The sequence below is a fragment of the Lissotriton helveticus genome, chromosome 11, assembly GCF_964261635.1.
Source record: "Lissotriton helveticus chromosome 11, aLisHel1.1, whole genome shotgun sequence".
Lineage (NCBI taxonomy): Eukaryota > Metazoa > Chordata > Amphibia > Caudata > Salamandridae > Lissotriton > Lissotriton helveticus.
The window spans coordinates 469,051,115-469,065,462 of record NC_136072.1 but is presented as its reverse complement, the minus strand read 5'-3'; the positions used below and the strand labels follow the sequence as shown (position 1 = coordinate 469,065,462).

Sequence of the window (14,348 nt, the reverse complement as noted above, 5' to 3'; positions counted from 1 at the left end):
CTTTTGCAATAACGAACAGGGAGTTAATCTTGAGTTACCACCTTTAGCATCCTAACTTCCTTTATAACACTAGTTAGGAAGTCAGGAAGCCAAGAGAGTGAGTCAATATTTGGAGAGCAGCAACAAACCGACTGTATGAGCTTTGTCGAGGCTTGTGCTCCAAGTATTTAGTTGTTCAATTTATCGAGTTTATGTCAATCCCTGACGTGAACACCGCTAAAGTATTTAGGAGATCGACCTGCGCATCCAGTTTGTCCGAGTGGTAATTTAATGCGTTGGCGGTTTGTTGGAATGTTTTCAGAAGTTGAGGCCAAACGCTGATTGCTATGGGATCTTCTTGATTGGTGTTAGAATTGGTGTTTGACGTGTCCTTGGTGAGATTTTGAGTATTTTTAAAGAAAAATGACAAGTCCGATAAGAGCTGGTCATTTGGGTCGGCTTTTTTGGGCAACTTTTGTGGTGATGGCATTATTGCTGCTGATGGCGAGAATGCAATATGCATGGGACTTGACGCAGCCAATTGCTCCTTAGGTGTACTTATTGTTTGAAATGGGTGAGATGTTTGGAAGATATTATTACTCGAATGGGTGCTTTGGACATGGATTTGGGCGAGAGTTAGCTGTCGATGTGGGGCCATTGAGGCTTCTTTTGAGAAGGCGGAATCTTGTCTGAGAGATGTTACCAGTATTTCCGATTTCTGGTTTTGAACTGTGGGGGAGCTCGGGATATCCCGTAAGCTCACTGGAGAAGTTTGCAGCGGGCGTACTCCTTGGATGTCTAGTGCAGTAGGAGAAGATTGCTGACTGGATTCCTGTGCTGGTTCCGGCTTTGATTGCTTGTTAATAGGGAGCGGTTTAAGACTTGCATCCCCCAGCCCTCCCGACGTAGGATCGTTCAATACAGGTCCGAAGATGAATACCCCCGCAGATTGGGCTATCTTTTTAGGTTCAATTTGCCAATGTTGTGGGGATAGCGGTTGTTGAAGGAGCGTGCTTGTTTCGGGCTGCTGGGCCGAGGCTCCAGGCCTGGTTGCCTTCTGGGTCTGAGACTGCGAGAAAGTGTTGGACGTTGTTGGAATTTTTTTTTTAAGTAGTCCAACAGATTTGAAGGTTTTACGGCGAGTGGTTTGTCCGTGCTCTTGCTTTTTTGCTTTTTTGTCTAGGATTACAGTAACCGTTTGATGGAGATCAGTCCGCTGTTAGTGTTTCATTGCTGGCCCGGGTGGACCTGTGGTTGCCCGAGTTACCCGGGTGGGGCTCCTCGTCCGATACCGGTTGTTTTAATTTCCTCCGTTTTGGTGCCAATAAGGTCCTTCTTACTTTCCCAGATCTCATAATTTAAGCTGTTAACTGAAACCGGTGCTGGAGAAGTGGCTGGGATGAGTGGAGTAGCACTAGTGCAGCACTTCCAAAGCTATTGAAGGTCTGGGGAGGATTGCGATGACTTGTGATGTCTTAATGCTCTGATGGCTCCAGTATGTCTAAGGATAGTGCCAATTCTGCCAATTCTGGCCGTGGCTTGCTGCCCGACTAGTGTCCTGCTGCTGGATTAAAATCTGAACTCGTAGGTTTTTTACTGGCTTGTCCTGTCTTCAGCAAGCTGTCAGCTAGTTAATGGCTGGCAGGGATGTGGTGGGGTGGTAGCACTACTGTAACTTACGGCCGTAATTAGCCGGGTCTTTGTCGCTACCTATTAGTGGCACCCCCCCCCCCCCCTCCCCCTTCCCTCGGCACTTTAAAAAAAATAATTTAACTCTGCCCCGGCCTGCCCGTCCGTAGCAGCCTACACCTCGCACCGCTCGAGCCCAGACTTGTCAGAGCCTGAGTCCCAGTCCCGCCACTGTGTGGCCCCTCAACCTGGCAGGGTTGACACCAGGGGGGGAGTTTTAGAGGTGAACCCGCCTCGACCGCTCAACCAGTCGCGGCCCGAGTAGGTGGGAAGGCTCGGCTGTAGATGAACAGAACAGACGCGGGGGTGGGAGGCGGAGGGAGCAGCCCCAGAGCTGGTAGAAGCAGCTGTGTCACCCACACGACCGCCCGGCTAGGCCAGCAGGCGAGGCAACACAGGGGAGAAGACGCTGACCGGCGCCGCAAGCGGGAGCTCCCTACGGGACCAACGGGACCACTGAAGGCGGACACAGGCGGGTAGCCAAGAGGTACAGGGGATGCTGCTTGGCTTGTGGGTCCGTGCGGCGGCTATGCGGTTCAGGGGGGAGGGTGGAGGGCAAGCTGAGAGGCACAGTCCTATGTTTTTTTTTTTTCGGCCCGACCAACCGACCAGCCACAAGGTGCACTGCCCGCTGTCTGCTACCCGCTGTGGCGGCGAGGGAGCCTTAACGCCTCTCCACACCCTTTTCCTCCTCCCGCACGTTCTGCCAACTGCCGACTTACCGTTGACCACCACTGCAGAGACCCTTTCCCGATTCCCGGCTCCAAACCCGCCCCGAGAATGCCGACAATGTCCCCGGACACGGTCCCCCTGCTGGAGCGGCTCACCGCGCTGTCAGATCATCAGACTCCTCCCACTCACCTCACCGTGCAACGGCCTTGCCTGACGACACGTCCGGATAGACGACTGCAATACCGTTAGTGGGACGCGGCTTTGGAAAACCTGAATTTTAGCAGAGTGTAGTCTTTACAAGGGGAAAAATGTCAACACATTGGAAAACAATCAACCAAAAGTAATGTTATTTTAAGGGAATACTTTAAAGGAAGACGTTCTATCGCAGAACACTTACATCCGAAGCAATCATGGTATACTTGCTGAAGTTAACAGCTCCTTCAAAACTAAGCAAGCAGAAATAAAATAAGACTAAAATTGAGGAAAAAACACATGTTCAGGTGGAAAAAAATAAGATCTCAACTGTGTGAAAAGATCCTGCTGTAAAAAAAAGAATCTAAACATTCTTTGGACTCTCCTACATAGAAGACTGAGGGGTGTTTGTGCAGGTAACAGTGGTGGGGCAGTGGGGCCGGGTAAGGGGGGATTTCGAGAGACGATGCTGAGGGAAAATTAATTAATTATTTAATTTTCCCTCAGCATCATCCCTCGAAACCCCCTTACCCGGCCCCACCACTGTTATCTGCACGGACCGCGGGTGGGGGTCTGTAATGGGTGTGCAAAATTGCATTCACATGAGCAAAGTTTTATGTAAATACCGATTACTGGGCAATCCATAGGTCACAATTTTTCCTTTTCCTCATCTTGTCCCTGGCATACTTTTCTGCGCACCACTAGTTGCCACAGAAAATGGAGGCGCCTCTTTCTCATGCATTAGCTTGTAAAACATGTTTCATATGAATTTGATTTTGGATGGTTGTTGGCAGTATTTTTATCACACAACTTAAAAAGTTCAAATGTGAAGAACTTCATGACCTGCGGTATTTGTCCTAGAATTTGCAAGAATAATAGGAAGCTTGTGAGAAAAAAAGTTTGCGAGTTTGCAAAGCCACGGTAGGCATTAGCCGGCACTGTTTATTGACCCAAGACTGCTGTAAAACACAACAAAAGCACTTAATAACATATTTTTGCTTCTTCCCAGCCCCTCACAGACTCTAGGGAAAGATTCTAAAGGATATGAATCTAAAGAGGTTACTCATCCTCTGCTGGAGTAACAAATGTGCGAGGAGGACCATAATAGTGTAATCATTTTTTATCCTATCAACACAAAGCGAATCGTAGCTGAGATTTCAGGAAGTTTCACCCATAGCGGGAGATGTTTGGTCCTATGAATGGTAGACACAGTTACCTGAGCTTCAAAGGCCTGAAGACTAGGACAGCCTGTTGCTAAATGAAGAGGTCAGACAACTAGTCATAGACCACCTTTAAAAAATGCAGAATGAATCACAGGTTTTTATACCAGGCTTTGGGACTTATCTATGCCTATTTTATCAAGTGAAGAAGCTTGAGGTCTGACCTTGTGAGGCATTGAGTTAGAATTCAGATGTCGAATACTCCCAGGACCCAAAGAAACGTGGCTGCTCCGGGCCTGGAAAAGGTCCTTCAGGAACTTATTGGTGGACGAGTGAATTAGCAGCACAAGGTCCGAGCTTAATAAGTCACGGTTCTTCGCAAGAAAGCCTGTGGGCAGAAGAAAATGGGATGAAAAACAATTATACAAGACATCATACCAATAGACTAACTGATGATACCACTTATACATTCACAATCCACATACAATCTGAGTTCTATCACATACTACAGCCATACAACAACACACTCTGAGTGTTGTAGAGAATCTGAGTCTATTGCATATGGCACTCTTGCTGCTCACCTTCAGACTCATAATACACGATCCCTGCAAAGTGGTTTATGGCAAATTTGGTGTCATGGACACTTTTTGGAGGAAGGTAGATACTGCTCTGACTGTGATGAGAATTCAGCTTGTTTATCATGGTGGCATCGGTACCCTGGAACAGATCAAAAACAATAAATACAACAATTATATTATATGTGTGATGTAATCAAAGGAAGCTAGTTTAAAATAATACCAATACAGCAGTGAATCAAAATAAAATGTTTCCTTAAAAAAATCGAGAGACTTGACATTTCTCCCAAAACACAGCCCAAACATCCAGTAAACAGAATCAGGAATTAGTTTAGAGAAGTGGACAGAAACATGCCATATAAATCGAAAGTGTAATTGGAAGTGAAGATAAAGGTAACAACGTCCAGACACCAACTATTTTTCCATTTCATATTGAAAAATTAGCAAAACGTCTTCGCAACAGAACCTTGTTTGGGGTCGTGAAACATAGCAGCATTTCAGCACCCTAAGCAAAACACTTTGTTAAAGGATACCATTACTTTGACCAAACTGATTATTTACTTGACTGATCACTAATTCAATATTGTTCTATTGCCGAAATAGGCTAGGACTATCGAGTGGTATATTTTACACAGTCAAAGTATCCATCAGTCCACTTTACACAAAATTTATGAACATTGATAATCAAAATACTGGCAAACAACTGGGAAGTCAGGACCTTGGGGGTAAAGTCCATTCTAGTCTAGCATATATAGTACAGCGATAGCAGGTGAAACGTTTTCGAAGTGAGTTTCACAACTTGGAAAGCAATTACAATCATAGGCTGTGAGTGTCCCACTGACTTTGAAACATACTCCTACTGGCTGGCTGAAGTTAATTCTCACATCTTGGAGTACATGTTTACACAGTGGGTGTGTGTTAAACACTTTGGGGTACAGTTTTGCACCCTACATTTAAAACTGATCGGTTGCAAAGTATTTGTCTTGGCTTGCTATGGTCTCCACGTGCAATTCACTGAAGAACCACCACTGTTCGAAATATTCACTTTTTTGTTAAATACTATTACATTTTGTTCCAAAACCCAAAAATATAACGCCTGTGGGTTACTTAACATTGAGTTCCTTGGGAGTGGTTTGTCGTTTCTGTGACACTTCATTAACTTCCTCCTTCACTTCTTTACAAGAGGTTATATAATTGCATCTCTATTCTGCCCATGTTCTCTTTTATGGAGATATCCAAAAAGTCAACTCTATGTTTACTCTGATGTGATGAGAATGTACAAATGTTATCTCCTAGGCTGAGCCAAATTAAGAACTCTTCTAGAATATATATACTATGCTAAACCAACTGACAAAAATACCCTACTCCATTATTCAAGCTTGCTCCTCAAGTCACAGAGAGACAGTGTTCTGTTTGGACAATTCCTCCGATTACGGAGGAACTGTTTCACATTGGATGATTTTTTATAAACATGCAGATGTTCTAAAAACAGAAATTACGGGACAGAGGTTACCCCAAGAAACGTATTACCCATTCATTGAAAAGGAACATATTTTATAATAGAGATGCGATGTTAAGCAGAACTAATGAAAGGAAAGAGATTACTAAAATAGCATTTGTGAGTCAGTTGACGGAAATCAGTAACCGAGTAAAAAATGTAATCAATATAAATTGGAGTTGTCTGAATTACAAAGTGAATGTCCAGTTGGAAAAGCCATTGTTTGCTTTTAAACATAATACAAATCTTAGGAACCATTTGGTTCAAACGTACAGGGACAAACCTAGCCATCAGTCTACTCAGGTTTTCAGGTTTTAAAGTCTTTATTTCGATTTTTGCATCATAAAAGACAATTAAAAGCAATAGAAATTGAGCATACATGATGTAGTTAAAATTTGATTTAAAACCATCACAGTTACAATTTACAATTTCATGGATTTCGAAAAGCATTTCAGCACTAATATTAGAATTAAACAGTATAATAAAGACCTTATACAAGTAAAAAAGAAAAACCTGTTTAAAAATTAAAAGACGGAGACAAAATCAAGGTGCCTGCAGATATCTTGCTCTAATCACCCATGTCCACCCCAGGAATTTGGCTACGCCCACAACTACCACCTCGGAGGTATTGGTACGAAGTGCCCATATAGCCTCTGCACTCCCTCTGACTTTAAGATGGCGACATATGGGCCCTATCCATTTGCTTCTTGGGGCATAATAAACCGGACATACAAATAGGAGATGACCCACACTCTCCTTATGTCCAGTGCACCAAGGACAGGAATCACTCACTCGGTTGGACCAGTTCCTGGTAAAGGAGCTTAAGGGCAGAGAACCTACTCGGAACTGGTGGTAGAGCTTCCTGTCTAATGGCTTAGTTATAACGTCCCAATAATTCTCTAGGAGAGGGTCCAATTTGTGGGACAAAAACCTTCCTGTTAAGCTAACAGAATCTGAAGCAATAACTAGCCCTTTGCGAACAGAGGCCCAATAGAGTGCTATATATTCCTGTTTTGAAGGAAAGTTGGTAGACCCCGAGAAACCCACAGCTGGTTAAGACCCATGTCATCCAGGATCAATTTCACTTCACGCAACCAGGGTGTACTGCTAGACCCCCAGATAGATCTTACTTCCTCAAGTTCCCTAGCAAAGAGGTTTAGGTCTGGGGAAGTCCAGATACGTCTCCACATAGCTACTAGTCTGTATCTAGCCATTTCATTAATTGGGTTACAGCCCATATCCAGACATAGTGGTTTGGTTGGAGCCGATTGTGGAAGTCCTACCAGTTTCCGCATGAATTTATTCTGGACTTTCACCAGGGTTGATAGGTCCATATGTCCCCAAAGGTCTGCCCCGTACAATATTGCGGAGCTTACCTTGGTGGCATAAATCTTAAGTGCGGGTTTAACACGTTTAGTTAGGGACCTTTTTTGCTCCTGTAAAAGACGAGGCGAGCAAATTTTAGGTGTAGTGTGTCAACCTGTGGTTTCCAGCGAAGACGGTAGTCCAAGGTTACTCCTAGATAGGTCATAACCGCAACTTGTTCCAAGCCCACTCCGTTCATGCTCACTGAGCTCTTAATGGGACAGCTTTTAGTTAGGACCATGAATTTAGTTTTGCTTACATTGATTTTTAGGTCGTTGGCGGTACAAAACTCCTCAAAGCGGGTCAGTGCAGTTTGCAGGCCGCTACGAGTCTTTGAGAGAAGTAAAGTGTCATCAGCAAAGATGAGCATAGGGAACTTGGTCCCGCCCAAAGATGGTGCATCCGTGGGGATGTTTGCAAAAAATTGACCACCTGATCAATGAACAGTAAAAAAAAGCGTGGGTGCCAGAACACAACCCTGACGGACGCCACGTGTTACGGGGAAGCAATCCGTCACCTGCCCTTGGCCACCCCACCTCACCCTAGCAAAATTGCCCTCATGTAATCTAACAATCAGGTCCAGTAATTCTAATGGCAGTCCTAGATCTCTAAGAACGGTCCAGAGTTTGACCCTTGGCACAAGGTCGAAGGCCGATTTCAGATCGATAAATGCGGCATAGATCGTTCCGCCGCCCAACAGCACCACCTTCCAGTAAATCAGACAAAATCTGAAGACCTGGTCGATGGTGCTGGTACCTGATCTGAAGCCGGCCTGTAGGGGGGACAAGATGCCCTCCAACTCCATCCACCCTTGGACTTTGGCAAGGACCATCCTTGCAATGACCTTTTGAAGTGAGTCAATTAAACTTATTGGGCGGTAGTTTCCCGGGACTGAGCGGTCCCCTTTTTTAAAAATTGGGAGAATCTCCGCCCCCTTCCAGGACACAGGGATCCTGGCCCCCTTAGCAATGGCTTTCGCTATCGTGGTTATGTAGGGAACCCAGAGTTGGAAATTGACCTTAAATAAATCGGCCGGGATGCAATCCATCCCTGGCGCCTTCCCCCTTTGGACCAGGCGGAGCACAGACTCAGTTTCCAGTGGCGTGAAGTTTAACCCTTGGTTAGGAATGAGGGTGATTGCCTGCCTCGTTAAATCTGTGTCGATTTCTAAGTCAGGGTCCATAAACTGACCAGAATAGAAATCAACCCATGCTTCTGCAGACACATGGTTAACTGGGGTTTGAGAGTCGGGGGTTCTGCCCCACTTAACAATTTCCCAAAACTTGATCTGGTTGGCAGAAGTGCAGGCATCCAGTAGGTCAGACCAATATAGATCGTCCCACTCCCTTTTCGCTTCCCACTGGGTTCTTTTGTACATTAAGCGTGCCTCCTTTATATCGCTGGAAATCCTAGATTTCACTGCTTTAACTAAGCGACTATGTGCCTCCCTGCAGTTTTTATTGTACCATTTCTCCCGAGAACCATGTACCTTTACGGTGCCTTGCGTTGGTGGAAGCGTCAAGAGGACCTTAAGATGAGCAAAACACCGTTCGTGAAGGTCACAGATCTGATCACCAACAACCCTGGTATGGGCAAGGGACGAAATGTCGCTCAAAGTCGACGAGACTGCCTTCATTATGCTATCAAGAAGGGTCGGGTTCTCCACAACCCTGGACCATCTAAGCCTTCTTCTATCGTTTGTTAAGATAGCATCCCCTGTTACATGAACAGCAGAAGTGGGCCTGCCGAATCCACCTGGGAGTCTCAAACTTAGTGACAATGGGTTGTGGTCGCTTTTAGGGCGAGACACTACTTCCATGTCAATCAGAAGTGACCAATATTCCATCTTTAGCAGGATGTAGTCTATTCAACTTTTTCTCACCCCATTGTCAAAAGTGGGTTTGCCAACTTTGTCAGAAGCTGTACGACCGTTGGTTGCCCTTAGCCCCCAATCTAGACACAGCCCCATCCAGTGTAAGGCGGCCTCAGAGCCTCTTTTGATATTATCCAGAGACAGCATCGGAATGTTCCAGACAGTATCCTCCGCAAACCCCAGGTCCTCCCCCGCAGCATAAAGCGGCTCGAAAATACAGTTGAGGTCCCCTGCTAGGACAAGTAACTTGTCTCTCCCTACCCCTTCAAGGTAGGAGTCTAACACATCTAGGATACTAGGACAGCGCCCACCCGGTTGGTCACGTGCATAAATGTTAATGACTACAATGTCCTGGCAGTTTTCTTTGCTTAGTCTAATTCCCAAGAGGTCCGGGTTGTCCACAAAGATTTCCATTGGTCGGTAGCCGATGGACTGTTTAACCCAGATCACTAATCCTCCCGATGCCCGACCCTTATTGCCCCTTATTGCTGGTTTAAAAAAGTTTAGGAACCCGACCCTATGGATAGGACCAGGGGCCCAACTTTCCTGAAACAGCAAAATATCAAAAGTATCAATAAAATCCAACCAGTCCTCTGAATCCATACGACCCTTCATCCCTGCCACATTCCATGATGCTAATTTAAGTGTCGCAACCTGACTGGGTGTTATAATACTATGCATACCACTGTGATCCACTCCCAGGGATGCGGCTATACTCAGTTGTGGACCCGCCACCATGATATCCTCCTGGTGAGGGTATACAGATGCCGCCACCATCTCCCTCTCAATACTGGTGTCCCCCTGAATAGACACCTCAGTACAAACTCCGTCAGCCCCACCTACTTGGTTGCCCAGAACCCTCCCGTTGCCAACTGCCTGGTGAAGTCAATCGATACATTCCAGGCCAGAGAGAGGTTTGTAGCGATTGAACAATAATGGGTGCTGCGGGATGTAAGGTGATCTATCAGCATGATATCTTCTAACAGGTATTCTTGGGAGGGTATGACTGGAGGGGAACTCACAGGATCGTCTGGGATAAAAAATACCCGAGGCCTAGGGTCTGCACACCCCCCAGCCTCCCAAACCTTGCTTCCCTACGCAGAAAATCTACCACCCAGGGATCCTTAAAGGATATAATAATGCAGTCCCCTTCTAGATCCTTGGTACAGTGGCCCACCCATTCAACTCTTCTCACAAACAGTATTTCAGTCGAGGAGGAGGGGGGAAGAGGGCGTTTTTTATTTAGCCAAAATACAACTTTGTTTCGGAGGTCCCCGTGTGATTAATTGGAACCCTCCCTAAGAGGGACAACACCTGTTAAAACTATCGTATATGGAGTTGCTTCTAGAGGTAGGTCCGTGCATGGGGGTACCCGTTTGTTGGCTTTCGCAAGGGGAGTAGGGGGATTGATGGATCTGCTCCCCTTTGCACCATTGGTTAATTTGGGCTGAGACGATGTGCTGGGAGCATCAATTACACTATCCTGAGGCTGAGTACATGGCATAAACACATGTGTAAGTGAGCTTTAAAACCATCGAGATTAATGTAGAAGGATATTCATCCTTCTACATTAATCCCGCATCCCGATAAATTGAAAGGTACGAACACTAACGAAAAGGTATTTGTGAAGCGGTCGCAGATAATAATAACTGCTTAAATCTGTTACCTACAAGGGGATAATAGTCAGAAAGATATCATACATCTTCTTAATGCCATTAAGTTTTCTAAATTGATATAAGTAGGAAGAGGAGGACTACAGTTGTGACTGAGCACTAACTGATACAAGCATGACAATGGGTGTCTCTGAAATAATTATGAGAAATAAGGAGATATCTCTTAATATACTTTTCCTACAACCGATAGAGGGTTGAATATACCTTTATCTTATGTCATTGAGGCTCCCATGTATATAACCGAAGAGCCTAGTTTCCATGATAAAGTTAAGGAAGCAAAGGATATAAAAAAGTATCAATACTACTCGAAGTCAAACTACTGATGAAGAACCTGGTTTTGTTTCTACATTAGGGATAATTAAAAGGCAAAAAACAAATGTTGAAATATATGCATTTTAGAAGAAAAATAATATATAAAATAATATGAAAATGATTTATCGCAAATCTCAATCTATTTTAGACATCTGTTTTGGATCTCATCATTGTAGGGACCCCATGTGAATACAAGAACGTGTGACAAGATTGCACGAGTAGCTCAAAAATGTATAAGTGAGTGATTCACATTCCCTTGATGAGATTAGATCTTATACTGAATATGAGGTGTAAAACCCATGGCGAGACTTTATTAGCTCAATTATATCTCTGACAATGTTTTGCTGCTATCATTACCCTAATTTTTCAATGAAGGAACGTATGATTGGTGAAGTGAATACAAGTGTAAAGTTAGGAATGAATGGTTGTGGATATAGATGTTGAAATAAATGGTAACCGCAAGACATGAAGGTTGGACATTAGGGTGGGGTAGAAAAAACAGAAGGAAAATGTGTATTTATGAAATAACACACTAGGGGCCAGATGCAGGTCGGTCGGTAACGGCCGAAAATCGGTATTTTCGGCCGTGACCGACCGGTATTTCAGAAATGGTATGTAGGGGCATTATTGATTCGGTAAATCTGAGATGTGGGTGGGACTTTTCTGAGTCCCACAAGCCTTACCGAATCGGTATTTTACCATCAAATCCAATTTGATGGTAAAATATTGATTCCGGTGTGCATGCACATGTGTGCATGCACACCTATGCCATATGACAGGCAGACCTGCCCTTAGGGCATGTATGCCTGCCACATGGCACCCGAGCCTGTTTTGGGGGGGCCAGAGGGTGTCAAAGTGACACCCCCTGCACCCTTGTGAAAATCGGTATTTACCGATTCGGTAAATACCGAATCGGTAATGCCCATTCATTCCTATGGGCTTCAAAGCCCATAGGAATGAATGGGCATTACCGATTCGGTATTTACCAAATCGGTAAATACCGAATTGTTCCGATTCGGTATTCCTGCACATCTGGAATACCTACATCTCCACCCCTCTGATTTACCGATTCTTAATTACCGAATCGGTAAAATTCGGTAATTAAGAATCGGTAAATCAATTCTACCTACATCTGGCATTAGGGGCCAGATGTAGGTCGGTCGGTAACGGCCGAAAATCGGTATTTTCGGCCGTTACCGACTGGTATTTCAGAAATGGTATGTAGGGGCATTATTTTACAGAATCGGTAAATTTACCGATTCGGTAAATTTACCGATTCTGTAAAATACCGAATCGGTATTTTTACCGATTCGGTAAATCTGAGATGTAGGTGGGACTCTTCTAAGTCCCACAAGCCTTACGGAATCGGTATTTTACCATCAAATCCAATTTGATGGTAAAATACCGATTCCGGTGTGCATGCACATGTGTGCATGCACACCTATGCCATATGACAGGCAGACCTGCCCTTAGGGCATGTATGCCTGCCACATGGCACCCGAGCCTGTTTTTGGGGGGCCAGAGGGTGTCAAAGTGACACCCCCTGTACCCTTGTGAAAATCAGTATTTACTGATTCGGTAAATACCGAATCGGTAATGCCCATTCATTCCTATGGGCTTCAAAGCCCATAGGAATGAATGGGCATTACCGATTCGGTATTTACCGAATCGGTAAATACCGAATTGTTCCGATTCGGTATTCCTGCACATCTGGAATACCTACATCTCCACCCCTCTGATTTACCGATTCTTAATTACCGAATCGGTAAAATTCGGTAATTAAGAATCGGTAAATCAATTCTACCTACATCTGGCCCTAGAAGTATAAGATGGATAGTAGGGGCCGGATGTAGGTCAGTCGGTAACGGCCGAAAATCGGTATTTTCGGCCGTTACCGACCGGTATTAACGAAATGGTATGTAGGGCCACATATTTTACAGATTCGGTAAATTTACCGATCGGTAAATTTACCGAATCTGTAAAATACCGAATCGTTATTTTTACCTATTCGATAAATTTGATATGTAGGTGGGACTCTTCTGAGTCCCACAACCCTTACCGAATCTGTATTTTACCATCAAATATATTTGATGGTGAAATACCGATTCCGGTGTGCATGCACATGTGTGCATGCACACCTGTGCCATATGACAGGCAGACCTGCCCTTAGGGCAGGTATGCCTGCCACATGGCACCCGAGCCTCTTTTGGGGGTGCCAGAGGGTGTCAAAGTGACACCCCCTGCACCCTTGTGAAAATCGGTATTTACTGATTCGGTAAATACCGAATCGGTAATGCCCATTCGTTCCTATGGGCTTCAAAGCCCATAGGAATGAATGGGCATTACCGGTCGGTATTTACCGAATCGGTAAATACAGATTTTTACCGATTCGGTAAAAAAAACATCTGGATGGTCCTACATGTCCCCCCTTCATATTTACCGATTCTTAATTACCGAATCGGTAACATTCGGTAATTAAAAATCGGTAAATGAATCCTACCTACATCTGGCCCCTGATGTTATGGTAAAAATGAAAAGTGTAGGAAATAAATGCCTACCTTATTTTAAAAAATAATAATGCATTCTTGTTTGGAGGACTATATTAGGTTCATTTGTTTTGTATATATAAATCTGTTTTAAATTAGGACTGTGGGAGAAAATTACTTGTCCTAAAGAAGGTGACCTTGAACACGGAGTAACCACTGAAACAAGTTGATGTACAATTAACACCAAATCTAGAAGACATTGAAGGACACAGTAGATATTAATGAACTTGTGATACTCTGTGACATAAACAATGATCCAGAAAGATTGGTGACTGTAGAGACATATGTGACGGTCTAATGTATTCTCCTTGTCTAAGTCTATTTGTTTGTATAATTAATTGCCTTGTTTTTTGGAATATAGTTCCTCCTCTCCATCAGAAAGGAGCACACAATGATTTCTTTATTGTTTTATGTATTTTAACTATTGTGACTTTGGCATTGCACTATTGTATTCTTATTATAATATACACTTATATATTTTTTAAATTATTGGTCCTCAGATGGGATTGGATATATGAATAAAGGAACACTCTCTTTTTATTTGAAAAATACAGAGGCGTGGTGTTGAAGCTTAATGTTATCTGGGTGAATGTGTAGTATGGGATGGAATTGAAATAGAAGAGTGAAGTTTGCTTGAGTCGTGATACATAAATCCAACAGGAATGTTAAACTTGACTAAGTGTCTAAGGTAGTGTCCTGTCCCTTTGGGCAAGTGGGGCCCCTCTCTGCTTTTTGTGTACCACTCTACTCTAGGCCATTGCACTGTATCCCATTCTACCATGCACCACTACACTCTTCAGCACTGCACTCTACA

At 44.2% G+C, this 14,348-nt stretch overlaps 1 protein-coding gene across 1 annotated transcript in view; it reads right to left on the bottom strand.

Annotated features, from left to right (window-relative positions):
* Positions 1 to 14,348, bottom strand: part of MYO7B (myosin VIIB) — a 1,196,498-nt gene that overhangs the window by 816,605 nt on the left and 365,545 nt on the right. Inside the window, exons 14-15 of the mRNA XM_078666047.1 lie at positions 4,274 to 4,409; positions 3,917 to 4,080 (exon numbers count right to left, since the gene is read on the bottom strand). Of these exons, the coding sequence (XP_078522173.1) occupies positions 3,917 to 4,080; positions 4,274 to 4,409 (300 nt within the window). The remainder of the gene's footprint in view (positions 1 to 3,916; positions 4,081 to 4,273; positions 4,410 to 14,348) is intronic.